The following is a 24,577-nucleotide window of genomic DNA, read 5'->3' as shown; positions in this document are numbered from 1 at the left end:
TTCACACAGAAAACAGCTGTTTTATTGCAATAATATTTCACTGTTTTACTGTATTTTTGATCAAAGAAACGTAGCCTTGGTGAGAAAAATCATAATATGTACGTTTTGACCGGTAGTGCATATTTACTGAATAACAATTAAAATAAATTCAAAACCTCTTTCACTCTGATCTACAAAAGTTTCTGTACTTGATATGACAAAAATATAGACGACTGCATTTCATTGGCTGTCTTAGATTTTCAAACCATTTTACTTTTATTTCCTTACATTCAAATTAGAATTTTTTAATGCTCTGTCAGCTTTAAACGAGTATTTTGTGCACTCTGACAATACTAGTTATTCTAGTTTAGGAAGTGACCCACAAAAGGACTTGCGGACGTCATTTATGCCCATTTTGCATTTAATTTCAATTACCCCCAGATGAATCAAACCCCAGACGAGACTCAAACCTGCGCACACACACCAGTGCTGCGGATAAAAGCGTCTGCTGAACGACAATTCTCATGTGTGACAACAGACTGTGTGTGTGTGCATTAGAGTGTGCGCATGTGTGTGTGTGTGTGCGAGAGAGTGTGTGTGTGTGTGAGAGTGAGTGAATAAGTGTGCATGTGTGTGTGTTTACCTGTTTGTTCATGGTTGGCTTGAGCAGGTGCTGTTGGTTGCTCTGCTGTGCAGGTTTTGCTGGTTGGTTGCTCGGTGTGTTTTCTGTGCTCTCATTGGCTCCGCCCTGAGGGGCGGGGGTCTCCGAGGCCGTGCTGGACTGATGCGGCAGGCCGGGGGCGGGGCTATCCTTCACCGACAGCTGTTGCCTGGGCAACTGCCTCCCCCCGAAGCTGGAGTCGGGCGACTGGAGGAGGTTCCCGCTCTGGGGGCGGGTTTTGGGTGGTGTGGAGTTGGCGGCTGAGCTGACGGACAGCTGGTGGGAGGGCTGAGGCTTCATGCGCTGAGGAGGAGGCGGGGCCATGGAGGCTTGACGGACAGGATGGATGGTGGTGGGGGGCGTGGCCAGAGAAGCGGGCGTCCCCGTGCCTGTGGACGTCTGCGGGGCGATGCCCATCAGAACCTGCTGCTGGAGATTCTCCTGAAAACACACACACACAGACAGACTCTCAACACTGGTAGAGTTAACTTAACCTTTACAAATCCTTTTTGCTACTAGAAATACAGTGACATTAGTGGAAATAAAAGATAATAAGATATAACAAAAATGCATTTTATTTCAACATTTCTCAGTTAGTCGAACTTGATTTACTAAAATAACTCAAACGGAAATAAAACGCAATAGAATTGTATAGACATCTATAAAAAATAAATAATGAAAATGATAAAGCATAACAAAATGACTAAAACTGTAATAAAACATTAAAATGAAAAAGAAAAAATATATATAAAAAACTAAAATTATTATTAATATATTATATATTATTAATATAAGATTAAGTATCCAATGGAACAATAATTTTATAATTTTAATCCAATGAAATCCTGAAGAAACATTAAAAATATTTAATATTTAACGTAATTAACGCAGTGGTGGAGCTAGGGTTGGCCTCCCCATTCACAACTGCTGCCTCGGTCACTTTTTTCTTGAAAAGGATTGCGTTTATTTAGATGCAGAACATCTTTATGACCACGTCAAACGGGAGACGTTTCAGACGCGCTCTTCAAATACCGGCGCGTGCTGTAGCCTGTATCATTTCATAACAGTGAAAGAAACTACGTGCATGCGATGTCCTAGTTATGCCGGCAGTTAAGACATGAAATTAAGGCGATTAAAGCTGCCTTAAAACTGTGCATGCATGCAATATGTTATATATGCGTCACATTTAAGAACATGTCTCTGAAATGGTTCTAAAACTGTCCTGAGGCACCCCAGCACTGCCTCCCTCATCTAAAACACCAGATTCAACTCGTCAGCTCATTAATAGAGACTTTAAGACCTGAAGTGAGTCAGAAAAGGTTAAGAGATTTGTGAGAAAATAAGATGCATGTCAGATCCCCATCACCTTCAGCAGCAGCAGCTTTTAAAGCAATAGCAGGCAAATAAGCTAATAACCAGCTGCTGTGATGTCTATTAATCCAAGAACAAAAGAAAAAAGAGGAAATCAATAACTTTTATAGCTTTAAGGGGTTCATCTATATTTAATTTAGAATTTGGTGTTTGATAACTATTCATTTTCTGTATATTTCTGCTGATGGGCACAGGTAGGTAAATATGTCATTTATTACAATGGGTTCATGTGAAGATTGTTCACTTCACCAAGTGAAGTTCACTTAAATTAGAAGTTAAGTCTAATAAATGTTAAAATTGATAGCTCTCAATTATACTGTAATGCTGAATGGCTACAGTCAATGGATAAATATTCAGGGGAAAAAACTATTTTTATAGAGACATCAGTAGTATTGATATCAGTGATGCTGGCCTTCAATCATAAAAAAGATGCCATTTAATAAATATTAAAAATATACTGTCTTTATGTTGTTTGTACATTGTACATTTGAAGATTGAATGTGAAATTATTGCAATATAAAAGTATATTTAAAAACTTTAATGTTAGGTGGGATTAATCGCGATTAATTTTAGAAAAATGTGCGATTAATTCGTTAATTTTTTTCAATTGATTGACAGCACTAATTATTATAATTATAATACTTACAATAAATAGGCCTATGTATCAATATGAGGTTTTGTTATAGTACTTAATCTATATAATCATATTGATATTTAAAAAATTAAATGTTAATATTATATTCACAATCTTTATGACTTTTTAAAGTGGATGTTTGAGTAAAAATGCCCTAATATTTCCAGATTTTGCAGCATGACCATGGGAACCGCATAAATTATAGAGATGCACCGATTGCAGTTTTCTTGGCAGATTCCCAATTTTTTTGTAAGTGTGACCTACCGATACCGATTTTCTTTCTAAAAACTATAATTGACCTTATAATTCCCCCAATCTGGACAAAGTTACAGATGTTCTCTCTCTTTAACAGCTCTCAAAATAAAGTGCTCTGTGACTAGAAAAGAGGTAGAAATAATGAACTGAAAAGGAGTTGCTGTATATAACAAAACAGATGTAATTTCCCACTGTTTTTCTTAAATTGTCATTTTTTCACTAACTTTATTAAATGTGTCATCTTTCACCATTCAAATGAAATCAGGATCAACAAACTCCATCTTTCCAGTGCAGAGGAAACACAGAAGCTGCATCTGAAGTGGCATTAGATGTATTTACAGACTGTTTGATGAAGCTGAGCTGCCATAAATGCATTTACACTGCAAACTTCAAATGCATAAAGACTTTTAGAAGATTAAAGTTTTAAATATTTTTTAAACATACAAACGAGTCAAGTGACTACAGTCTTTATGAATGGGTCACTGAATCATTGACTCACTAGATTCATTCAGTAACGAAACACCGATGTGTTGCTCGGAGACACAAAACAGTTCTGCTGTGGCTTTGATTGGAACTATTTTCATCAGCGAAAGTCAATATTGTGTCTAGAATGTAAGTTGCTTAATTTTAACTTCTTGTTTATTGAACTGCTAATCACACTGCAATAGTCTTGAAAGATTTCTGAGAAATGTTGCGTACCTAAATCATATATTATACATCTTTTTTTTTTACTACCGCAGTATAACTATATAACGTTCTGTGTGTGCTGTTGCACTCATCAGTTTTGATTTCTGCACGAGTCTCTCTCACACACTCACTCAAGCCTCATCTGACACGACATAAATACATTATCAGAAGTGTGTAAGTGACGTCAAAACAGACCGGCTCGGAATCGACAGACTGACACTGGTCTGAGCGGGTCATAAGGAAAATCGGCTAATGGCCGGTCGATCGGTGAATCTTTTTTGCACTATGACATTATTTTAATGATATTTAAACACATTTAACCCCAAACTGTCATTACTGTAGTGCTGAAAAAATAATGATACATTATTTCCATGATAAAGCCATTTATAGCGAAGTGTCTGTTTTAAGTGTCTGTGTCTATTTATTCATTTATTTTTTTTAATTGTTTAATAAAAAAAAAATGTCACAATGCAAAACAAAAAAAGTCCTTGTTTTCTTTTTATAAAATATAATTTTAAACATTTTGTGTTAATTTATTAACTTTTCAACATATTAATAATTAAAAGAAAATATTTAATCTAATTTCTTTTTCCACTTGACTCTGAAATGAAATACGAGCTGGAAGTTTAATAATTTGTAAAAACCGTGCTGGTAAAATGAGTGTGAATGAGCACGATCTAATTTTGAGCTACAGGCAAAAGAAGCGAAAAATGTGGACTGAGGACTCGGGAGAAACAAACTGTTGCTGCGTTGCAGAGAATCGCCAAAGTGCTGTGAACTTGTTTATTTGAAGTGCCGGAGAGCACGAGTGTTTGCTTTTGTGAAAGTATTGAATAAATCACACGAGCCTCAGTCACGCCGACTCCGACTTCTTCCTTCCTTTCCTCGAACATTGTTATACTGGTGCCGAAACCTGGGAAGGAAGTATGACTGCTGTCATGCAGTCACCGCCAAGTTTGCAGTTTGCGGAAGTGATCCAATTGCTCACGGGCCTCCACCAAGAACACCATCAGGCGCTGCTGGAGATGCGAGACGAACAGGAATGTCATTTCCGCACTCTAGTGCAGGCCCAGCAGGAGGACCGTGAGCTGCTCCGGAGCTGGATGGACCAGGAGGTACCGTCAGGAGGGCCGTCATCAAGAAACCCATCAAAAATAAAATGGGGCCACAGGATGACCCAGAAGCTTTTCTCGATCTCGTCGAGAATTGGCCAAGGCATGTGGATGGCCACGAGACCACTGGCCAGTACGTCTAATACCTCTGCTATCGGGGGAGGCGCAGGTGGCGGCCCAACAGTTGCCCATCCAAAACTTCCTGGTCTTCGCCGACCTGAAGCTCGCCATCCTCCAGCGGGTCGGCCTGAGCCCAGAACAACACCGCCAGCGGCTTCGGTCGCTAGATCTGGGCGATAGTGGCCGGCCCTTCGTGCTAGCTCAGCAGCTCCGGGACACCTGCCGCAAATGGCTGTTGGCCAGGGGAGGCGACGTCGAGCAGATCCTCGACTTGAGTGGTGCTGGAGCAGTTCATCGGCCTTCTCTCGAGGAAGACGGCAGAGTGGGTCCAGTGCCACCGCCCGACGCCGCTAGACCTGGCCATCCATTTGGCGGAGGACCAGATGGTGGCGTGCCCAGGTGTCGGCGAATCCCTGCCAGCTGTTTCTCTCTCTTCCCCTACTGTCTCTTCTTCCCGTCATCCTGTACCACTTCCCAGGTCACGTCCAGGCATCCCGCCTCCAGAGTCTGTCACCGACCCGAGAGCGCCACCCAGGGGAGCAGGGCTAGCCACCGCGGGGACCGCAGCCGTGCCTTTTTCTCCGCTCTCTCCACGTCAGTCCCTTGACCTGCTTCCTGCCACTAGGGCGGCGGGGAGCCCTGGGCCGGCCTGCTGGCAGTGCGGGGACCCGGGGCATTTCATGGACCGGTGCCCAGTGATGAAGGTGGGGGCACTGATCCGGGCCCCACAGGCTGCCCCCAATCAAGCTGGCCTGTCCCAAATACCTATGAGTATTAAGGGGGGTACTTATCTCGCTTTGGTGGAAAAGCATAGTGTGGAGATTGCAGTTAACCCGCATCTCCGACATCCGCTGATTTTGGGGGCAAATTAGCCAGCATTTAGTCAATTATTGGGGTGTTTGTGTGCGAATGTCTCTTGTGGAGAGCGAATGCTGGAGAATGGAGTGGACACGCAGGTGGGAGTGGCTGAACCGGGACCGCGGGATACTGAGCTCTCTTTCTGATACTGAAGAGAGCGCGAATGAGAGGATAATCCTCCCTGAACGCAATGATTTTCCCCTGGAATAGTCCCAAGACGAGTCGCTAAAATGGGCTTTTGAACAGGTCCAGACCATCGTCGGTCAGTGTCTCCAGCCTGCCCATCCACTCTCCTATCCCTATTTTGCTATTTTGAAGGATCGGTTGTACCGAGTGACACAAGACGCTCAGACAAAGCAGGATACAACCTAGTTGTTAGTAACTAAAAGCCGTCGGAAATGCTATTCCAGGCGGCTCACTGTAATCCAATGCCGGGACATTTAGGGCAGGCAGCGACATTAAATCGTCTCATGACCCGATTCTTTTGGCCGGGCATTCACGAGAATGTGCGCAGGTGGTGCGCAGCTTGTCATGAATGTCAGTTGGTAAATCCACCGGCCTCCCCAAAAGCGCCATTGTGCCCTCTTCCTCTAATGCAGGTCCCCTTCGAAAGAATTGGTATGGACCTCATCGGGCCATTAGAACGATCAGCACGCGGGCATTGCTTTGCATTAGTGCTGGTGGACTATGCAACCCGGTACTTTGCAACATTTCAGCAAAAAGTGTAGCGAACGCACTGTTTTCGTTAATCTCCCGAGTGGGAATCCCGAAAGAGATTCTCACTGATCAAGGCACGGCGTTTATGTCACGGATGTTATGCGAACTGTACGAATTGTTGGGCATTAAATCGATTCGCACCAGTGTCTATCACCCACAAACAGACGTTCTGGTGGAACGATTTAATCGCACATTAAAAACCATGATTCGGAAGTTCGTCCACCAAGACACCAAGAATTGGGACAAGTGGCTAGAACACCTCTTGTTCGCTGTGCGGGAGGTCTCGCAAGCCTCCACGGGGTTTTCCCCCTTTGAGCTTCTTTTTGGACGTCAGCCCCGCAGGGTGCTGGACGTCCTGAGAGAAACTTGGCAGGACATACCTTCAGACAGCCGAAATGAAATTCAATACGTGCTGGACCTGAGGACAAAACTCCACACTTTATATATAAAACACTTTATACTCTATATAATTGCACTGTCCTTGCACTGTCCTTGGAGCGGACCTGACCTACATTTCACTGCTGGTTATACTCTGTATAATTGTGTATGTGACAAATAAAACTCTTGAATCTTGAATCCACACTTTGGGGTGGCTGTCGATGGAGAATTTGTTACAGGCCCATGACCGGCTGTACAACCGAGAAACCAGGCTACGTAAATTTGCACCGGGAGAAAAAGTACTTGTATTACTTGCTATGTCTAGCTCTAAATTACTCGCCAAGTGGCAAGGACCCTTTGAGGTCGCATGGCGAACTGGGGATCTTAATTATGAGGTGATTCGTACAGACAGGAACGGGGCACATCAGATTTATCACCTCAACCTCCTCAAAAAGTGGAGTGAGGCGGAGTCAGTGATGCTAGCGACGACAGTGAATGGGAAGGAGGATCTCGAACCAGAGGTAATTACCAAACCACAATCTCTAGCTCTGGCGCCTGGGGGAGATCACCTCTCGCCCTCGCAGCTCGCTGATGTAGCCAAGCTACAAGCCGCGTTTGCGAATGTGTTCTCACCCCTACCTGGGCGAACCAACCTCATACAGCACCACATAGAGACTGAGCCGGGGGTGGTGATTCACAGCCGGCCGTATCGTTTACCTGAACACAAAAAAAACGTAGTTCAGGCAGAATTAGAGGCAATCCCATAGCGATTGGGCGAGCCCGATAGTTTTAGTACCTCTGTACGATTCTGTGTGGATTATCGTAAGGTGAAAGCTGTGTCGAAATTCGACACATATCCAATGCCGCGGGTTGACGAACTGCATGATCGGCTGGGTACAGCTCTATTTTATTCAACACTGGATTCACTGAACCTCTTATCACCTTTGTCCAAAGAAAAAACAGCTTTCACAATGCCGTTTGGATTGCACCAATTCGTTATGCTTCCACTCGGGTTATTCGGGGCACCGATCACGTTTCAGCGCCTCATGGATAGAATTCTGCGGCCGCATGCAGCATATGCCGCTGCATATCTAGATGACATCATCTACAATATTTCTCTCCCCTTCTTGCTGCAGACAGATGCATCGGACAGGGGGCTTAGAGCCGTCCTGGCCCAGGACATAGAGGGTGAAGAGTGTACATCAGTCGCAAGCTCTCCGAGAGACGATGTACAGCACCATTGAAAAGGAGTGTCTGGCGATCCGGTGGGCCGTTCTCACCCTCCGCTATTATCTCCTGGGAAAGGAGTTCACTCTCTGTTCGGACCAAGCACCCCCACATGAAAGATGTGCGGATCACCCGTTGGTATCTGGCCCTCCAACCCTTTAAGTTCAAGGTGATCCACAGGCCGGGGGCACAGATGGCTGTGGCGGGCGGTGGGGGTATGTGGTAAGGTGGGTGTGGTTAACGGAGTCTGCAGCGGGAGAGAGAGGTTGGAGACGAGCGGTGAGTAAGTGGGTCAAGTAAAAGATGACATTCACCTGCTTCTCGTTTCAGTGATTGGCGTGGAGAGACCGTAAAAGCCACAGAGAGACAGAAAGTGGCAGAGAGAGACAGACTGAGGACTCGGGAGAAACGAACTGTTGCAGAATCGCCAAAGTGCTGTGAACTTATGTTTACTTGAAGTGCCGGAGAGCACGAGTGTTTGCTTTTGTGGAAGTATTGAATAAATCACCCGAGCCTCAGTCACGCTGACTCCGACTACTTCCTTCCTTTCCTCGAACATTGTTGCATTGAGGTTTTCACAAAAATTAGCTCATTAAGCCCTCATCTAGCGATCCCAATGCTCTGAACAGTAATTAAACATCTAAAATGATTTTTATGAGTACCTTTTTCTCTGCTCACTTCTGGACGACTGCTGCTTCTCAAGTTGGAGGATTATTGTTGTAAAGCGCAGCATTCCAGCTTTGTGAATATTCATATCGAATTCTGCATGACATGAGTCCAAACCAGTGAAATATGATTTTCAAACCCATGCTGATGAAAACAAAACTTTTGCAAAGCGTGTGCATAAGACGCACAATCTCCCTGTAAAGTAGATTATTGCTTTTTTAGAAATATGTCTTGGCAAGATTCACACAAACATAATCTGTTATGGGTTACATGAACGTTTAGTTAATGGTTGGGGAAAATTCTGATGTGTAACATTATACTAGATCCATGCATTACATTAGGACTTAATACAGATCTGTCTCAATGCTGATCAAACATTAAAAGAAAAGACAGAATCACTCGCTGTTCTTGATTAAACTACTGTTTATTTGCATCTTTGTTCCTATTTTTAATAAAAAAAAAAAAAAAGCTATATTGTGATTAATAATATGTGATGCTGGAGCACAAAAGCAGTCATCAGTAACACAGGTATATTTGTAGCAATAGCCAACAATACATTGTATGGATCAAAATTATACATTTCTCTTTTATGCCAAAAATCATTAGAATATTAAGTAAAAATCATGTTCAGTGAAGATATTTTGTAAATTTCCACCTTTAAATATATCAAAACTTCATTTTTGATTAGTAATATGCATTGCTAAGAACTTCATTTGAACAACTTTAAAGGAGATTTTCTCAATATTTAGATTTTTTTGCTCCCTCAGATTCCAGATTTTCTAATAGTTGTATCTCAGACAAATATTGTCCTATCCTAACAAACCATACATAAATGGAAAGATTATTTATTCAGTTTTCAGATGGGGTATACATTTCAATAATAATAATAATAAAAAAAAACCCTTATGACTGGTTTTGTGCTCCAGCGTCACATATAGTAATTATATTAAGAAAAGAATAGGAGGAAAATATGCTACGCTGCTTGATGTTGCTTTGTAATCTTCAGTAAACTTTAACTTGATTTTTCTCTAAATCAGCTCTGGTGACTCTATCGCCTTCAAACGGCTGCAGCTCAGTAATTTTTTTGTCCGATTGCATATATCAGTTTGAAGGTATTGAAAAAAAGAACTAATTTTTTAAATTTTGCTCATTTCGACTCATTTTGCCAGCACGGGTCACATTTATTAATTGATATGATTGCATTCACTTAATGAAACAGCACTATTCCTGTGTTCTGTGGTGAGATGCGAGTGCGTCAGATCACCTGCAGCTGCAGCGAGAGCTGTCTGCGGGCGTAGTCGGCCTGGTTGTGGCGCGTGAAGTCGTCGCTGTAGCTGTGCGAGTGCACAATGTTGGGCTGCACCAGGCTGTTCTGCGTGCGCAGGGCCGACAGATCCTCGCTGCGGGAGAAGCCGCTGTGAGCGAAGGACGGCACGTGTCCGTTCTCCGGCTCGGGCGGCAGCAGCAGCGGCGGCGGGGTGTGGTACTGCGGCCCGTCGGACGCCAGGTGGAACAGAGGGTTCTGGAAGGACAGAGGCACGTGCATGGCAGCCGCCTGGGACAGCGAATCCGTGGTCAGGCCGCCCAAGTGACTCAGACGCAAACCGCCCGACATGTTGGAGCCGCCCGACACACGCCCTCCGGCCCTCAGAGGGGCCCCGGCCAGCGGCCCGAAGCCTGCCAGAGACCCCTGGGACGAGTTGAGCAGGTCGTTCACCGAGTGCAGGTTGGACACACTGTTGATGCGAGAGTCCTGCAGGTCCATCATAGAAACACTCTTATTCACACTGAGAACCTGACGAGACACACACCACAGCAGAACACTTGAGAACCACACTCCTGGAGTTCAGCACACAGCATTTATAGTCTATTATGCAATCTTTATAATAAATGTTACATTTATAATGACAATTTATAATAAATAAAACAAAACATTTGTAATAGTGCTGTCAAACGATTAAACGCATTCAAAATAAAGTTTTTGTTTACATAATATATGTGTGTGTACTGTGTACTATATTTATTATGTATATATAAATACACACACATACAGTATATATGTTGAAAATATGAACATGTATATATTTATATTCATAATTTATATTATATATAATAGTGTTGTCAAAAGACCCAGTACTTCGGTACCAAGTCAGTACAAAAAAAAAAAAAAAGTAAAACGTCACGGTACCAGTTTTTTTCAAGTACCGGTGGTACCGAGTACCTGGTCAACCCGGTTCTTGACGCGTACGGCCCTATGATTTCCGCGATGCAGAAAATTTACAGTTTAGCATGGAATGTCATGGAATTTGTCAAAGTTTGGATGAATTAATCAAAAGTAGGTCATTACACTTAAATCAAATCGCGACATTGACTAGTATCTGCAAATATTAAGCTGCAAAAGTCGATTCAAATATGAATCCCGCATGTTCTGCGTGTCTCTGTATGAATGAATGGAGCAGACGCAAGGTTTTTTTTTTACTACACAACGTTACACTGAACGTTTCTGAACGTGCCTGACTCTCGCTTTCAGCATCTGCCATCTCAATGAGGATATCAGACCTGCCAACCTTTCAAACTTTTTGGGAGTACGACTCGTGTGATGGCAACGGGGGTGGGGTGGGGGGGGTTTATATATATATGATATATCCTGATATTTTGTGAGGAACTGCTGTGAGGCATGGACTCTTTTTGGTTTCTTCTTATGTCTGCTGCTCTCTCTCTCCCTGTCAGTGTCCTCATCTGATGTCACGTTTTTTTGTTGTTTTTTTTAGCTGCAAGGCATGAACACACACACACTTTTCTGTCACCGAGCACATAACTTTACACTACGTTGCCAACTTAAATGGCAAACTAGCTTGAAAATTATGTAGTGTTAGGATAACGTTATTCATGTTAGATATGAAGTCGGGGAAGTCGTGGCCTAATGGTTAGAGAGTCGGACTCGAACCAAAGGTTGCGGGTTCGAGTCTCGGGCCGGCAGGGATTGTAGGTGGGGGGAGTGAATGTCCAGCGCTCTCTCCACCCTCAATACCACGACTGAGGTGCCCTTGAGTAAGACACCGAACCCCCAACTGCTCCCCGGGCGCCGCAGCATAAATGCTGCCCACTGCTCCAGGTGTGTGTTCACGGTGTAAGTGTGTTCACTGCTGTGTGTGTGTGTGTGTGTGTGTTCACTGCTCCGGGTGTGTGTTCACTGCTCTGTGTGTGTGTGTGTGTTCACTGCTGTGTGTGTGTGTTCACTGCTGTGTGTGTGTGTGTGTGTGTGTGTGCACGTTGGATGGGTTAAATGCAGAGCATGAATTCCGAGTATGGGTCACTGTACTTGGCCGTATGTCACTTCACTTTTTCTCTTTATTTCCCAAAGGTCTGCACTCAGTCACATACGACAGCTGCACGATTCTGGATAAATTGAGAATCACGATTTTTTTTGTCTCAAACAGAGATCACGATTCTCCCACGAAACAAAATAATGTGAGACAAAATATTATTGCTGCAGTCTATTTAAAAGTGTTTAATTTGAACGAATTATTAAACATTTAAATTAATATGTATTTATAATATATTTAGTTCATATTCAAATTATGAAAAAGTATTTTGAATGAATGATTTACTCATAAATACTTCACTTGTTTACTGGATGAATCAGTGTTTTCAAACGAATCTCTTGATTCAATCACAAATACATGTTTTAAGTCACTTTTCTGCACCTAGTGGCCAAACAATGCAATCGACACAACCGTTATTTGAAGCGCTAGTTAACTTTCAAAAGGTCTATTTTGATCGCTATCATAAACATCAGTGTTTATATCTGAACTATTAACTTATGAATGACTGTAATACAGAAATAATACTGTGTTTGTGAAGCTGTTACTCAAACACGGTATCTCTCTGTCAGCAGCTGAACACAGATGTGAATGATCCGGTAAGACTTTATTAAAGGTTTATTAGACACGGGCGAAGCTCTAGTGCAAATATATCAGTATTTATCCAAGTACCTGCACTTTTTTGGACTAAAAGCCCTAATATTAGGACGCTGTTCAGTGAGTGCAGCTAATAAACCGCAGCAGATCTGAATATGAAAGTGTGCTTTTATTCTGTTCACAGTTCTGTCTAGAATATCAATGCGATCACGTCGAGCACTAAGTTAACTCAACTCAATATTGTAACTTTCCACATCCACCCCAACCCATTTATCTTAGTTGTAAGTACCGTGTGTACTGTCATCTTTTCAGAAATCAGAGGTCAAAATGCGTACAGGTTGGCAGGTCTGGGACATGAATACATAAACAACATCTCCAGAACTGCTCTGAGAGTCACTTCACAAGCATTTTACCATTTCATTCGAGTAACACCAGTGTCGTATCATATAGCTACACACACACACACAAATGTAAAGGTATTCTCTTTTCAACCCGTCAAAATAAAAATATCTTAAAGACATTGTGCCAGAAATATATTACTATTATTTAGTAGAATGTGTGTCCTACTATTACTACTGTTGAAAAAAATTAATAAATCTTTATTTTTAAAGAAATAATCACAATATTTCTTCCATATTTTAATTTTAACAAAATAAAATGTTTAAATTTCATAAATTAAAAGAAATTAAATTTGGGTGAAACTTGTATACTGTTTTTCATACTTTATTACTTGCGAAAAAAACTTGAAACACAATTTTAAATAAATATAAAGAATGGCATTGATTTTTGTACATTTTATTTTTGTTTCACTTTATTCATAAAAATTGTATGTTTTTTAATTAGCATGTTTTTGTGTTTTGCTTTGGTACCGAATTTGGTACCGAGAACCGTGGATTTTCACTGGTATTGGTATCAAATACTGAAATTTTGGTATCGTGACAACACTAATATATTAATATATTTACTATATAAACAACATTTTTCTTAAATATATACATGCATGTGTTTGTATTTATATATGCATAATAAATATACACAGTACACACACATATACATTACTACTAACACTAATATTTACTAGAAATATTTCAACTTAGTATACATATGTATTATAAATACCCATTAATATTAATATTGCAATATTTATATAATTATTACATTTCTAATATGTGTCCCTGCAGCACAGAAGCAGTCATGAGTAACACAGGTATATCTGTAGCAATAGCCAACAATACACTGTTTTTGTGGTCCACGGTCACACATGAACATTTATATTAATAAATAACATTAAAATGCTTTATATATATATATATATATATATATATATATATACACACACACAGGTCCTTCTCAAAAAATTAGCATATTGTGATAAAGTTCATTATTTTCTGTAATGTACTGATAAACATTAGACTTTCATATATTTTAGATTCATTACAACACAACTGAAGTAGTTCAAGCCTTTTATTGTTTTAATATTGATGATTTTGGCATACAGCTCATGAAAACCCAAAATTCCTATCTCAAAAAATTAGCATATCATGAAAAGGTTCTCTAAACGAGCTATTAACCTAATCATCTGAATCAACTAATTAACTCTAAACACCTGCAAAAGATTCCTGAGGCTTTTAAAAACTCCCAGCCTGGTTCATTACTCAAAACCGCAATCATGGGTAAGACTGCCGACCTGACTGCTGTCCAGAAGGCCATCATTGACACCCTCAAGCAAGAGGGTAAGACACAGAAAGACATTTCTGAACGAATAGGCTGTTCCCAGAGTGCTGTATCAAGGCACCTCAGTGGGAAGTCTGTGGGAAGGAAAAAGTGTGGCAGAAAACGCAGCACAACGAGAAGAGGTGACCGGACCCTGAGGAAGATTGTGGAGAAGGACCGATTCCAGACCTTGGGGGACCTGCGGAAGCAGTGGACTGAGTCTGGAGTAGAAACATCCAGAGCCACCGTGTACAGGCGTGTGCAGGAAATGGGCTACAGGTGCCGCATTCCCCAGGTCAAGCCACTTTTGAACCAGAAACAGCGGCAGAAGCGCCTGACCTGGGCTACAGAGAAGCAGCACTGGACTGTTGCTCAGTGGTCCAAAGTACTTTTTTCGGATGAAAGCAAATTTTGCATGTCATTCGGAAATCAAGGTGCCAGAGTCTGGAGGAAGACTGGGGAGAGGGAAATGCCAAAATGCCTGAAGTCCAGTGTCAAGTACCCACAGTCAGTGATGCTGGTGTTGGTCCACTGTGTTTTATCAAGGGCAGGGTCAATGCAGCTAGCTATCAGGAGATTTTGGAGCACTTCATGCTTCCATCTGCTGAAAAGCTTTATGGAGATGAAGATTTCATTTTTCAGCACGACCTGGCACCTGCTCACAGTGCCAAAACCACTGGTAAATGGTTTACTGACCATGGTATTACTGTGCTCAATTGGCCTGCCAACTCTCCTGACCTGAACTCCATAGAGAATCTGTGGGATATTGTGAAGAGAAAGTTGAGAGACGCAAGACCCAACACTCTGGATGAGCTTAAGGCCGCTATCGAAGCATCCTGGGCCTCCATAACACCTCAGCAGTGCCACAGGCTGATTGCCTCCATGCCACGCCGCATTGAAGCAGTCATTTCTGCAAAAGGATTCCCGACCAAGTATTGAGTGCATAACTGAACATAATTATTTGAAGGTTGACTTTTTTTGTATTAAAAACACTTTTCTTTTGTTGGTCGGATGAAATATGCTAATTTTTTGAGATAGGAATTTTGGGTTTTCATGAGCTGTATGCCAAAATCATCAATATTAAAACAATAAAAGGCTTGAACTACTTCAGTTGTGTTGTAATGAATCTAAAATATATGAAAGTCTAATGTTTATCAGTACATTACAGAAAATAATGAACTTTATCACAATATGCTAATTTTTTGAGAAGGACCTGTATATATAAGGGCTGTCAAAGTAAACGCATTAATAACTGGTTATGTTGTCTTAATGGGTCGTGTTTCAGTCACTATTTCATATTCATTCCATTGTCTGACAACAGAAATATAAAATATATAAATGAAAACAGTTTTATTGAGAATTTAGCTGCATCAAAATACAGTATGTGGGCACAGAGAGGGAAACAAATCTAATAATAAATAATACTGCATGTTCAGAAGAAGAGCTGCCCTGTCGTGCAAAAATGTAAACAGGTTTGTGTCAGTAAATTACTCCGTGCAAAGAAAGAGAAGTAATGGGCACCTGGTATTTATTTTTTCATGTGTCTAATAGACATGAACAAGTTAACTCATGACAATCATGCGATTAAATATTTTAATCGATCGACAGCCCCAATATATATATATATCAAATTTATATATATTTATTAAACTAATGCATAATCATACTGAATTTTCAATTAATTGATCAGGTCACGAAACACTAAATCAACAGTAGCAGTGATGCTTGACTTAAACATCACTAATGCACAGCAAAGAGCAGAGTGTGTGTGTGTCTGTGAGTGTGTGAGAGAGTGTCTGTGTGTGTGTGTGTTTGTGAGAGTGTGTGTGTGTCTGTGAGTGTGTGAGAGAGTGTCTGTGTGTGTGTGTGTTTGTGAGAGTGTGTGTGTGTCTGTGAGAGAGTGTCTGTGTGTGTGTGTGTGTGTGTGTGTGTCTGTGAGTGTGTGAGAGAGTGTCTGTGTGTGTGTTTGTGAGAGTGTGTGTGTACCTTGGGGTCTGGTTCGGTGATGTCAGAGCTACTCGTGCAGTAGGCGGGGCTTGAGCGTGCGAGAGGTGGGCGGGTCACGTAGAAGACATCTTTGTTGCCACGGAGATCTCGCTCGGAGAACGCAACCATTCCAGGGTGAGAGAGAACACCGCTGCCGGACAGACCGGCCGTGGGAGACGGCAGACGAGAGATGTCTATAGAGCTACACACACACACACACACACACACACACACACACGAGTCTGATGAACCCACAGCTACAGATATACAGTAAAGATACAGAAATATATTATAGTACGGGTGTTTCCGTTCGGTACGCATGTGAAATACAGCATTGTTTTAACCACTGCACGAGTCAATCTTCACTGAAAACTTCCTGTTTAAATATACTGTTACTTTAGACAAGAAACAAAGTCTCATCTTTCAAATTATGCCCTTTTTTTCAGCAAATTCAAACAATAAATGGCGTTTTGATGCTCTTTGATGTGGCGTGGCAGCGCGCTCATCTCTTCCTCTTTACTACTAGCTTTAACATGAAATAAACATGAATGAACCTCTCATGCCTCATTTAATCAGTGTTTCAAATGCTGAAAGACGTCAATAAAATGGCATGATGTCACGTAGCATTTCATTTTCCTCAGGCAAGTCATCAGTGTCCACAGCTCGTTAGTTCACTAGAGAAGAGCATTTTGCCAAATATATTAAACACTTTACTCATTATGGGTGTCACTAATGATTATTTTGGTAATTCAGTAATCGGTCAATTGGATAATTACAATAGATTTTTTTCTGCAGTAATAAAAATAAACCTAAGCGAACAATAGCCTTTAAAATAACTTAAAATACATATATAATAGCAATGAGGCAATATTACATCCGTTCAAATAAATTATCAAAAGCAAGTAATCATATGGTTTTATTGAACAAAACTGTTAAAATACATAATCCCCTGGTTTCACAGACGAGGCTTAAGACTAGTCCTAGACTAAAATGTAAGTCTGAGCTGTTTCAGCTGAAATAAACTTGCGCTGACTGATCTTAAAATATATCAGTTGTCTCGAGATGCACTCCAGTAATGTTTTTTTCTAAGCATGTTTATAAAAATTACTTAAATATCCTAATTGAACTATGGCCTAATCCTGGTTTAGTCTAAGCCCTGTCTGTGAAACCGGGTATGTATTATAAACAATAGAGCTAATGTACATTACGCATTTTAACAAAGACGCAAACGGCCTGACAATTATATATTATCAACCTGCATCGCATATATTTAATTGAATCGTAGCGTTTGTGAATTCACAGTAGCATTATGCTTTATTATGATTTTTAAATGGGTTTAACATATCATGCAGCCTTGGAAAACGGTCTAATAATGCGTTTCATGGCACAGGCAACATGAAATCAAGAATTTTTACAAATTGAATACTTGAATAGAATCGAGGAATCGTGACAGTCCTAATACTCATTATATTTTATTTTACCTGTTAGTGATGTCTTAATTATTTAATGTATGTTTAAATAAATCTGATATGAAACAAGTTATGACGGCCACTGTGTAAATGATTATATTTCAACAACAAACAGAAAAATTATTATTAATTATTATGTGCAATTTACATGTTTGCATACAATTTGTTTGAGTGTGATTATTATAGTTAAAAATAAATAGTAACTGAATTTAAGTTTATCACTTTAACAGACTGATAAGCTCTTCTTGCACTATATATATATACACTCATACATATACACATATATCTGCCCAATTTTGTTTTATTTAACTGGTTTGCACTCTATCTGCCATGCGCTTTATGCCACTTGATCTATCTCTTTCTTTATTTTTCTACAAATGTCCTACATTTAAAATATTTATATATAATATCAATAATACAAATATAAACATATACATGGAAATACATGGAAATATTTTCAAAATATATACTGTACTGTATGTGTATTTATATATACACATCATAAATATACACAGTACACACACATATATTATGTCTGTGCGTTAATTCGTTTTTTTAACTCGATGAGAGCGAAATGAAACTGTCTGAAACCGAAGTTGTCTGTGTCTGTGTCTTTCAGGGTGGCCTGGGGAGGGGAGGTATCCAAACCACATCAACTGGTCACTGGAGTTCCTCAGGGATCGGTTCTTGGACCCCTCCTCTTCTCCACATACACTACATCGCTGGGTCCCATCATTCATGCACATGGCTTCCCCTATCACTGCTACGCCGATGACACACAGCTCTATCTCTCTTTTCAACCAGATGACCCAAAGGTAGCTGCACGAATCTCAGGCTGCCTGGTGGACATCTCAGCATGGATGAAAGAACATCACCTACAGCTCAATCTGGCAAAGACGGAACTTCTGGTCTTCCCTGCCACTCCGACTCTACGGCATGACTTCACGATTCAGTTAGGCTCATCAATGATTACCCCATCAACTTCGGTCAGAAATCTTGGTGTAATCTTTGATGACCAGCTGACCTTCAAAGAGCACATTGCAAAGACTGCTCGGTCCTGCAGGTTTGCACTACACAACATCAGAAAGATCAGACCCTTTCTGACACGGCATGCTGCACAACTTCTTGTCCAGGCCCTTGTCGTTGCTAGACTGGACGACTGCAATGCTCTTCTGACTGGACTGCCATCAAACACAATCAAACCTCTACAAATGATTCAGAATGCAGCGGCACGACTGGTCTTCAACGAGCCCAAAAGAGCGCATGTTACACCTCTCTTCATCTCCTTGCACTGGCTACCAGTGGCAGCTCGTATCCAGTTCAAGACACTGATGCTTGCATACAGAACTACCACAGGCTCAGCACCCTCCTACTTCCACTCACTATTACGAACCTACATCCCCTCCAGAAGTTTGAGATCTGCTAGTGAGCGACGCCTTGTGGTACCATCACAGAGAGGCTCAAAATCACTCTCCAGAACATTCTCGTTCACCATTCCTGGCTGGTGGAATAATCTTCCCACCCCTATCCGGAACGCCGGATCTCTGGCAATCTTCAAGCAACAACTGAAATCTCTTTCGGCACTACTTGACTTCATCCTAAACTAAAAAAAAAAAAAAAAAAATCATTCTTTCCCTCTATCTTTCTCTCCCCCCCTTGCTAGCTTGTACTTATTTGAACAATGACTGAGACTTGGTGTTACGAGCACTTCCTCTGTCTGATTGCCTCTTCAAGATGAATCGCTTCTTGTATTCCCCAATTGTAAATCGCTTTGGATAAAAGCCTCTGCCAAATGACTAAATGTAAATGTGTTGTCAGTCTAACTCCTCAGCGCACCACGTCCACTTTTTTAGCATTTTTTTAAAACTGTAGTGAGAACTAACCAGTGCTGAAACAGGGGGTTTCATGACCCTTTAAAGGTGATTTTCTCAATATTTAGATTTTTTTGCACCCTCAGATTCCAGATTTTCAAATAGTTGTATCTCAGACAAATATTGTCCTATCATAACAAACCATGCATCAATGGAAAGCTATTTATTCAGCTTTCAGATGATGTATAAATCTAAAACAAAAACAAAAAAAAAACTGACCCATATGACTGGTTTTGTGGTCCAGGGTCACAATTTGAGACAGACAGACAGTTAGACAGACAGTCACCTGTTGAGGTCTCTCATCATGAGGCTCTGGAAGTCGTTGGTGGCGAGGCGGCTGAAGGCGGGCCGGGTCAGGTGGCGCTCAGGCGGCTGGTGACTGGCCTGACGGTGCAGCTGTGGGTTCCTTAGAGCCACGCTAATGTCGTTCAGCAACCGCGGCAGTGGCCCCAGCTTCAGGATGGCGTCCTGAAGAAACACAAACACTTGAGCGCTTTCAGACTCACACACACGCGCGTGAAGACTATGGATGCACCGATCTGATTATTCAGTATCGGTATCGGCTCCGATACTGCCATTTTCTCCGATACAATCACTTCGTCATTGGCGGTTCAGAAAGAGGCGGGACCTTTATAAGGACGCTGCCGGCATTCAACGAGGAGCTCATTGCATTTTGTTTTAAGAACGTGGAGCATAGGGGTGTCCTGCCTGTTTATTTTGATTGGTTTGTTTGAGTTTTGTTTTTCGGTAGGTAGTTAGGGAAGTAAAATGTATTTTTATTTTTAACTCAATTAGGTTGTTTAATACTTCCTCCTTTTTCATTCTAGATTGGTTTTGTTTGTTATTTTGGCCTTTGGACACCCCGAAGAGATGCTCTCTATTTTCACTTGATATTTTATTGTTAAATAAACCTAATCACCTTATTTGACTAACACTGTGCAGTCGTTTGATCATTATGATATTAAGTAAACATCATGTTCCATGAAGATATTTTGTAAATTTCCTAAAAATGTCGTTGACGAAAATCATGATGAAAATGATTGTTTAAGGAAAGTAACACTGGGCCGTACCTTACTGAGCTGCGCCATGACCTCCCACAGCAGACTGTGCAGGATGGAGAGCTCGCGGCCGAGGTCGACGTAGCCCTCGAACGCCCCGGCGTTACTCACACACTCCAGATTGGAGATCTCGTACAGGAACTGCTGCATGGAGCCCCACTCCATCTCCAGAAACTCATTCATGAAGCCCAGATAGTCCTCCTTCCCACTGAACCTGCAGATGACACACACACAGCAGTGTGGGAGAGAGAGACAGACAGACAAGAGAGAGAGAGAGAGAGACAGATCCATGGAGGAGAGAAAGAGAGCGTGATGGGCGACAGAAAGAAAGAGAGACAGATGATAAGTGACGAGCCAACAGACTGAAGATCACCTCTAAACACTGTGAGACACACACCGCGAGAACACACAGACACACACAGAAACCCTGAGATAGCATGAGACACACAGCAGGGGCCGACCAGAGTTATCATCACAAAATACTCACAATACTAAACTCAACAATAATATCAATATATAAGATACATTTTTTATTTCAGCTAGTTGCCAGGCAACAATTCTCATTTTCATCTATTTTAAGCTGAAGCACTAAATCAGCAAAAAAACAAAAATGAAATAAAATGATTAAAAACTATATACTGTACATATTTAAAAAAGAAAAATTTAAAATGACAAAACAAAATTACTAAAACTTTAAACTAAAATGAAAAAATTAAATATTACAATAAAAACTAGTTCTAAATATTAACTAAAACTATAACAGTAAAACTAGACATAAAAAAACCCCGGATAAAACAAAAACAATAAAATTACAAAAAATATAAAATGAAGACTGAAAATATTAAAAGAAAAAAAATCATTCAGCAAAACTAGAATTATAATAAATACAAAAAAAAAAAAAAGAATTATATATATATAAAAACTAATAAAAATGACAAACAACAAAATTACTAAAACTTTAACTACAATTAAAATAGAAATATAAAGAAAATGAATTCAAAACATTAACTAGAAATACAATATTAAAACTATATAAATAATCAAAAAACCAAAAACAACAAATGTATTAAATTTTAAATTAAAATGAAAGCAGAAACTATTCAAATAAAAACTAATTCTAAATATTAACTAGAATTATAATAGTAAAACTATAATAAAAACCATAGTCACATTTAAAAAACAACAACAAATAAAAACAATACATAAAAAATTTAAAAACTAATTTCAAATAATTACTAGAACTATTAAAACAGTAAAACGATAATCAAATCATAAAAGACATAAAAGACAAACTAACAAAAATGACAAAAATTTTAACTAAAATAAAAAAATTGAATGTTAACTGAAATTAAAATGAAAAAGGAAAATATTAAAATAAAAGATAATTTAAAATGTGTCCCTGCAGCACAGAAGCAGTCATGAGCAGCACAGGTATATCTGTAGCAATAGCCAACAATACATTGTATGGATCAAAATTATACATTTCTCTTTTATGACAAAAATCATTAGGATATTAAGATCATGTTCCATCAAGATATTTAGTACATCTCCTACCATAAATATATCAAAACTTCATTTTTGATTAGTAATATGCATTGCTAAGAACTTCATTTGAACAACTTTAAAGGAGATTTTCTCAATATTTAGATTTTTTTGCTCCCTCAGATTCCAGATTTTCAAATAGTTGTATCTCAGCCAAATATTGTCCTATCATAACAAACCATACATCAATGGAATATTTATTCAGCTTTCAGATGATGCATAAATCTCAATTTAAAGAAATTGACCCGTATGACTGGTTTTGTGCTCCAAGGTCACATATATTAAGCAGAGCTGTAATAGTCAGACTATAAGAGTGCATTACCGATGCTAAAATAACACTGGTGTCGCCGCCTGAATGGGGAAGTGAAATGAGGTGGGCGTGTCAGTGTGGGTCATGTGACGCGTGAGGATGGGCGGATGACGGTGGACTCTAGTGACTGACTTGGAAAAGCTGGCCAGGCTCTGCACCACCTTGGCGATGAGCGTGAGGGTTCGAGAGGTGCGCTCGGAGGGATACTCCTGCGTCATGTTGAAGAGCGACGGGGACATGATGGCCGGACACAGGAAGCGCAGGAACAGAGATGAGCTGATGAGACGGTCAGCGATGTCCTCTCGGCCGCGCTCAGCACAGCGCACACGCCACGACGCAAACACCTCCTTCAGCTCGCGAGGAAACACGCTGCAGAGAGACAACACATCCCATCATGCACTGCTATCACAGCCAAACCCTACACCGGTGCTGGGGAGGTTACTATGGAGATGTAACAGCTTACAGATTACAAATTACAATTATCTCAAACGTAACAAGTAGTGTAACTATTTCAGTTACTTTATTAAAGTAATGTAACTGATTACATTTGATTACTTCTTTAAATTTCTAATGTTTTCAACTATTAATAATTTTCAAACATTTAAAGCAGGCAGGAATAACCTTACAGTAATCAACACTAATTACTGTCAAAAACCTCCATCACTTGAATTAAGATTATAATCATTTAATGTTAAAGCGCACCACAAATTTACACTTACTTTGAGATCGTTCTGAGGTTAAATATAGATTTAATATCATAACAGTTAATAGTTATGATACTGTTTTTGAAATCAAATCTTTGCATAGCCATGATAGGAAACACTGGCATCTAACAACGAATCTCAAAAATTAAGCATATTCATAAACCCATAGGAAATAAAACAGTTATTGAATAAGCATGTGTCCTAAACACCTACTGTCTCATATTTAAGAGCAGCCACTGCAATTTATGAAAGAAATCAATTAAATCTTTATGTGGGAGTGTAAAAAAATAAATAAATCAGATGTAACCCCATTTGTAATCATTAACATTTTCATAAGTAACTGTAATTTAATTACACAATTTTTCTCAGTAACTGCTTACAATGACATTTATTTTGTAATTAAATGATGTCATTTAGTTACACGTACCTAGTTCCTCCCCAGCACTGAAAACACCTCGTACTTTAACACTGGCTTTGAAACAGCTTTTGAAGCTATGCGTTCCGACTTAGCGTGTTTCTAGTATGAATTAGCACATTGCTAACATCTCTTAACATGGTTATTCATGCTAATAATTTGTAAAACCTCGCTGGTAAAATGAGTGTGAATGTGCACGGTCTAATTTTGAGCTACAGGCAAAAGAAGCAAAAAATGTCAGTTTTAGTTGAATTAGAGGTTCTCACAAAAATGAGCTCATTAAGCCCTCGTCTAGCGATCCCAATGCTCTGAACAGTAATTAACAATCTTTTTCTCTGCTCTCTTCTGGACGACTGCTGCTTCTCAATATGATTTTCAAACCCATGCTGATGAAAACAAAACGATCGCACTGATTTGCAAAGCGTGTGCATAAGACGCGCGATCTCCTTATGAAGTACATTATTGAGAAATATGTCTTGGTGAGATTCACAAAAACATAATCTGTTATTTCTTACATTTAGTTAACGCTTGGAGAAAATTCTGATGTGTAACATTATACTAGATCCATGCATTACATTAGGACTTAATACAGATCTGTCTCAATGCTGATCAAACATTACAAGAAAAGACAGAATCACTCGATGCTCTTGATTAAACTACTGTTTATTTGCATCTTTGTTCTTAGTTTTAATAACAAAGATAAAATAAAAAAATAGCTATATTGTGATTAATAATATAGTAATTATTGAGAAAAGAATTGGAGGAAAATATGCAACGTTGCTAGGTGATTTTGCTTTGGAATCTTCAGAAAACATATATAATTATATATATATTATATAATAACTCAATTTTTCTCTAAATCATCTCTGCTGACTCTCTCACCTTTAAACGGCTATAGCGCAGTCATTTTTTTGTCCGATTGCA

The 24,577-nt window shown here is 40.0% G+C and overlaps 1 protein-coding gene across 1 annotated transcript in view; it reads right to left on the bottom strand.

Annotated features, from left to right (window-relative positions):
- The window catches only part of LOC306885835 (ras/Rap GTPase-activating protein SynGAP-like), a gene marked incomplete at its 5' end in the record, with an annotated part of 83,684 nt that overhangs the window by 8,086 nt on the left and 51,021 nt on the right, over window positions 1–24,577 (bottom strand). Inside the window, 6 exons of the mRNA XM_079442614.1 lie at window positions 623–1,081; window positions 9,930–10,460; window positions 16,285–16,486; window positions 19,911–20,092; window positions 20,695–20,896; window positions 22,667–22,903. Coding sequence (XP_079298740.1) covers window positions 623–1,081; window positions 9,930–10,460; window positions 16,285–16,486; window positions 19,911–20,092; window positions 20,695–20,896; window positions 22,667–22,903 — 1,813 coding nt within the window. The remainder of the gene's footprint in view (window positions 1–622; window positions 1,082–9,929; window positions 10,461–16,284; window positions 16,487–19,910; window positions 20,093–20,694; window positions 20,897–22,666; window positions 22,904–24,577) is intronic.

The sequence above is a fragment of the Barbus barbus genome (genome assembly GCF_936440315.1).
Source record: "Barbus barbus genome assembly, chromosome: 19".
Classification (NCBI taxonomy): Eukaryota; Metazoa; Chordata; class Actinopteri; order Cypriniformes; family Cyprinidae; genus Barbus; species Barbus barbus.
This window is presented reverse-complemented; position numbering and strand designations above follow the sequence as displayed.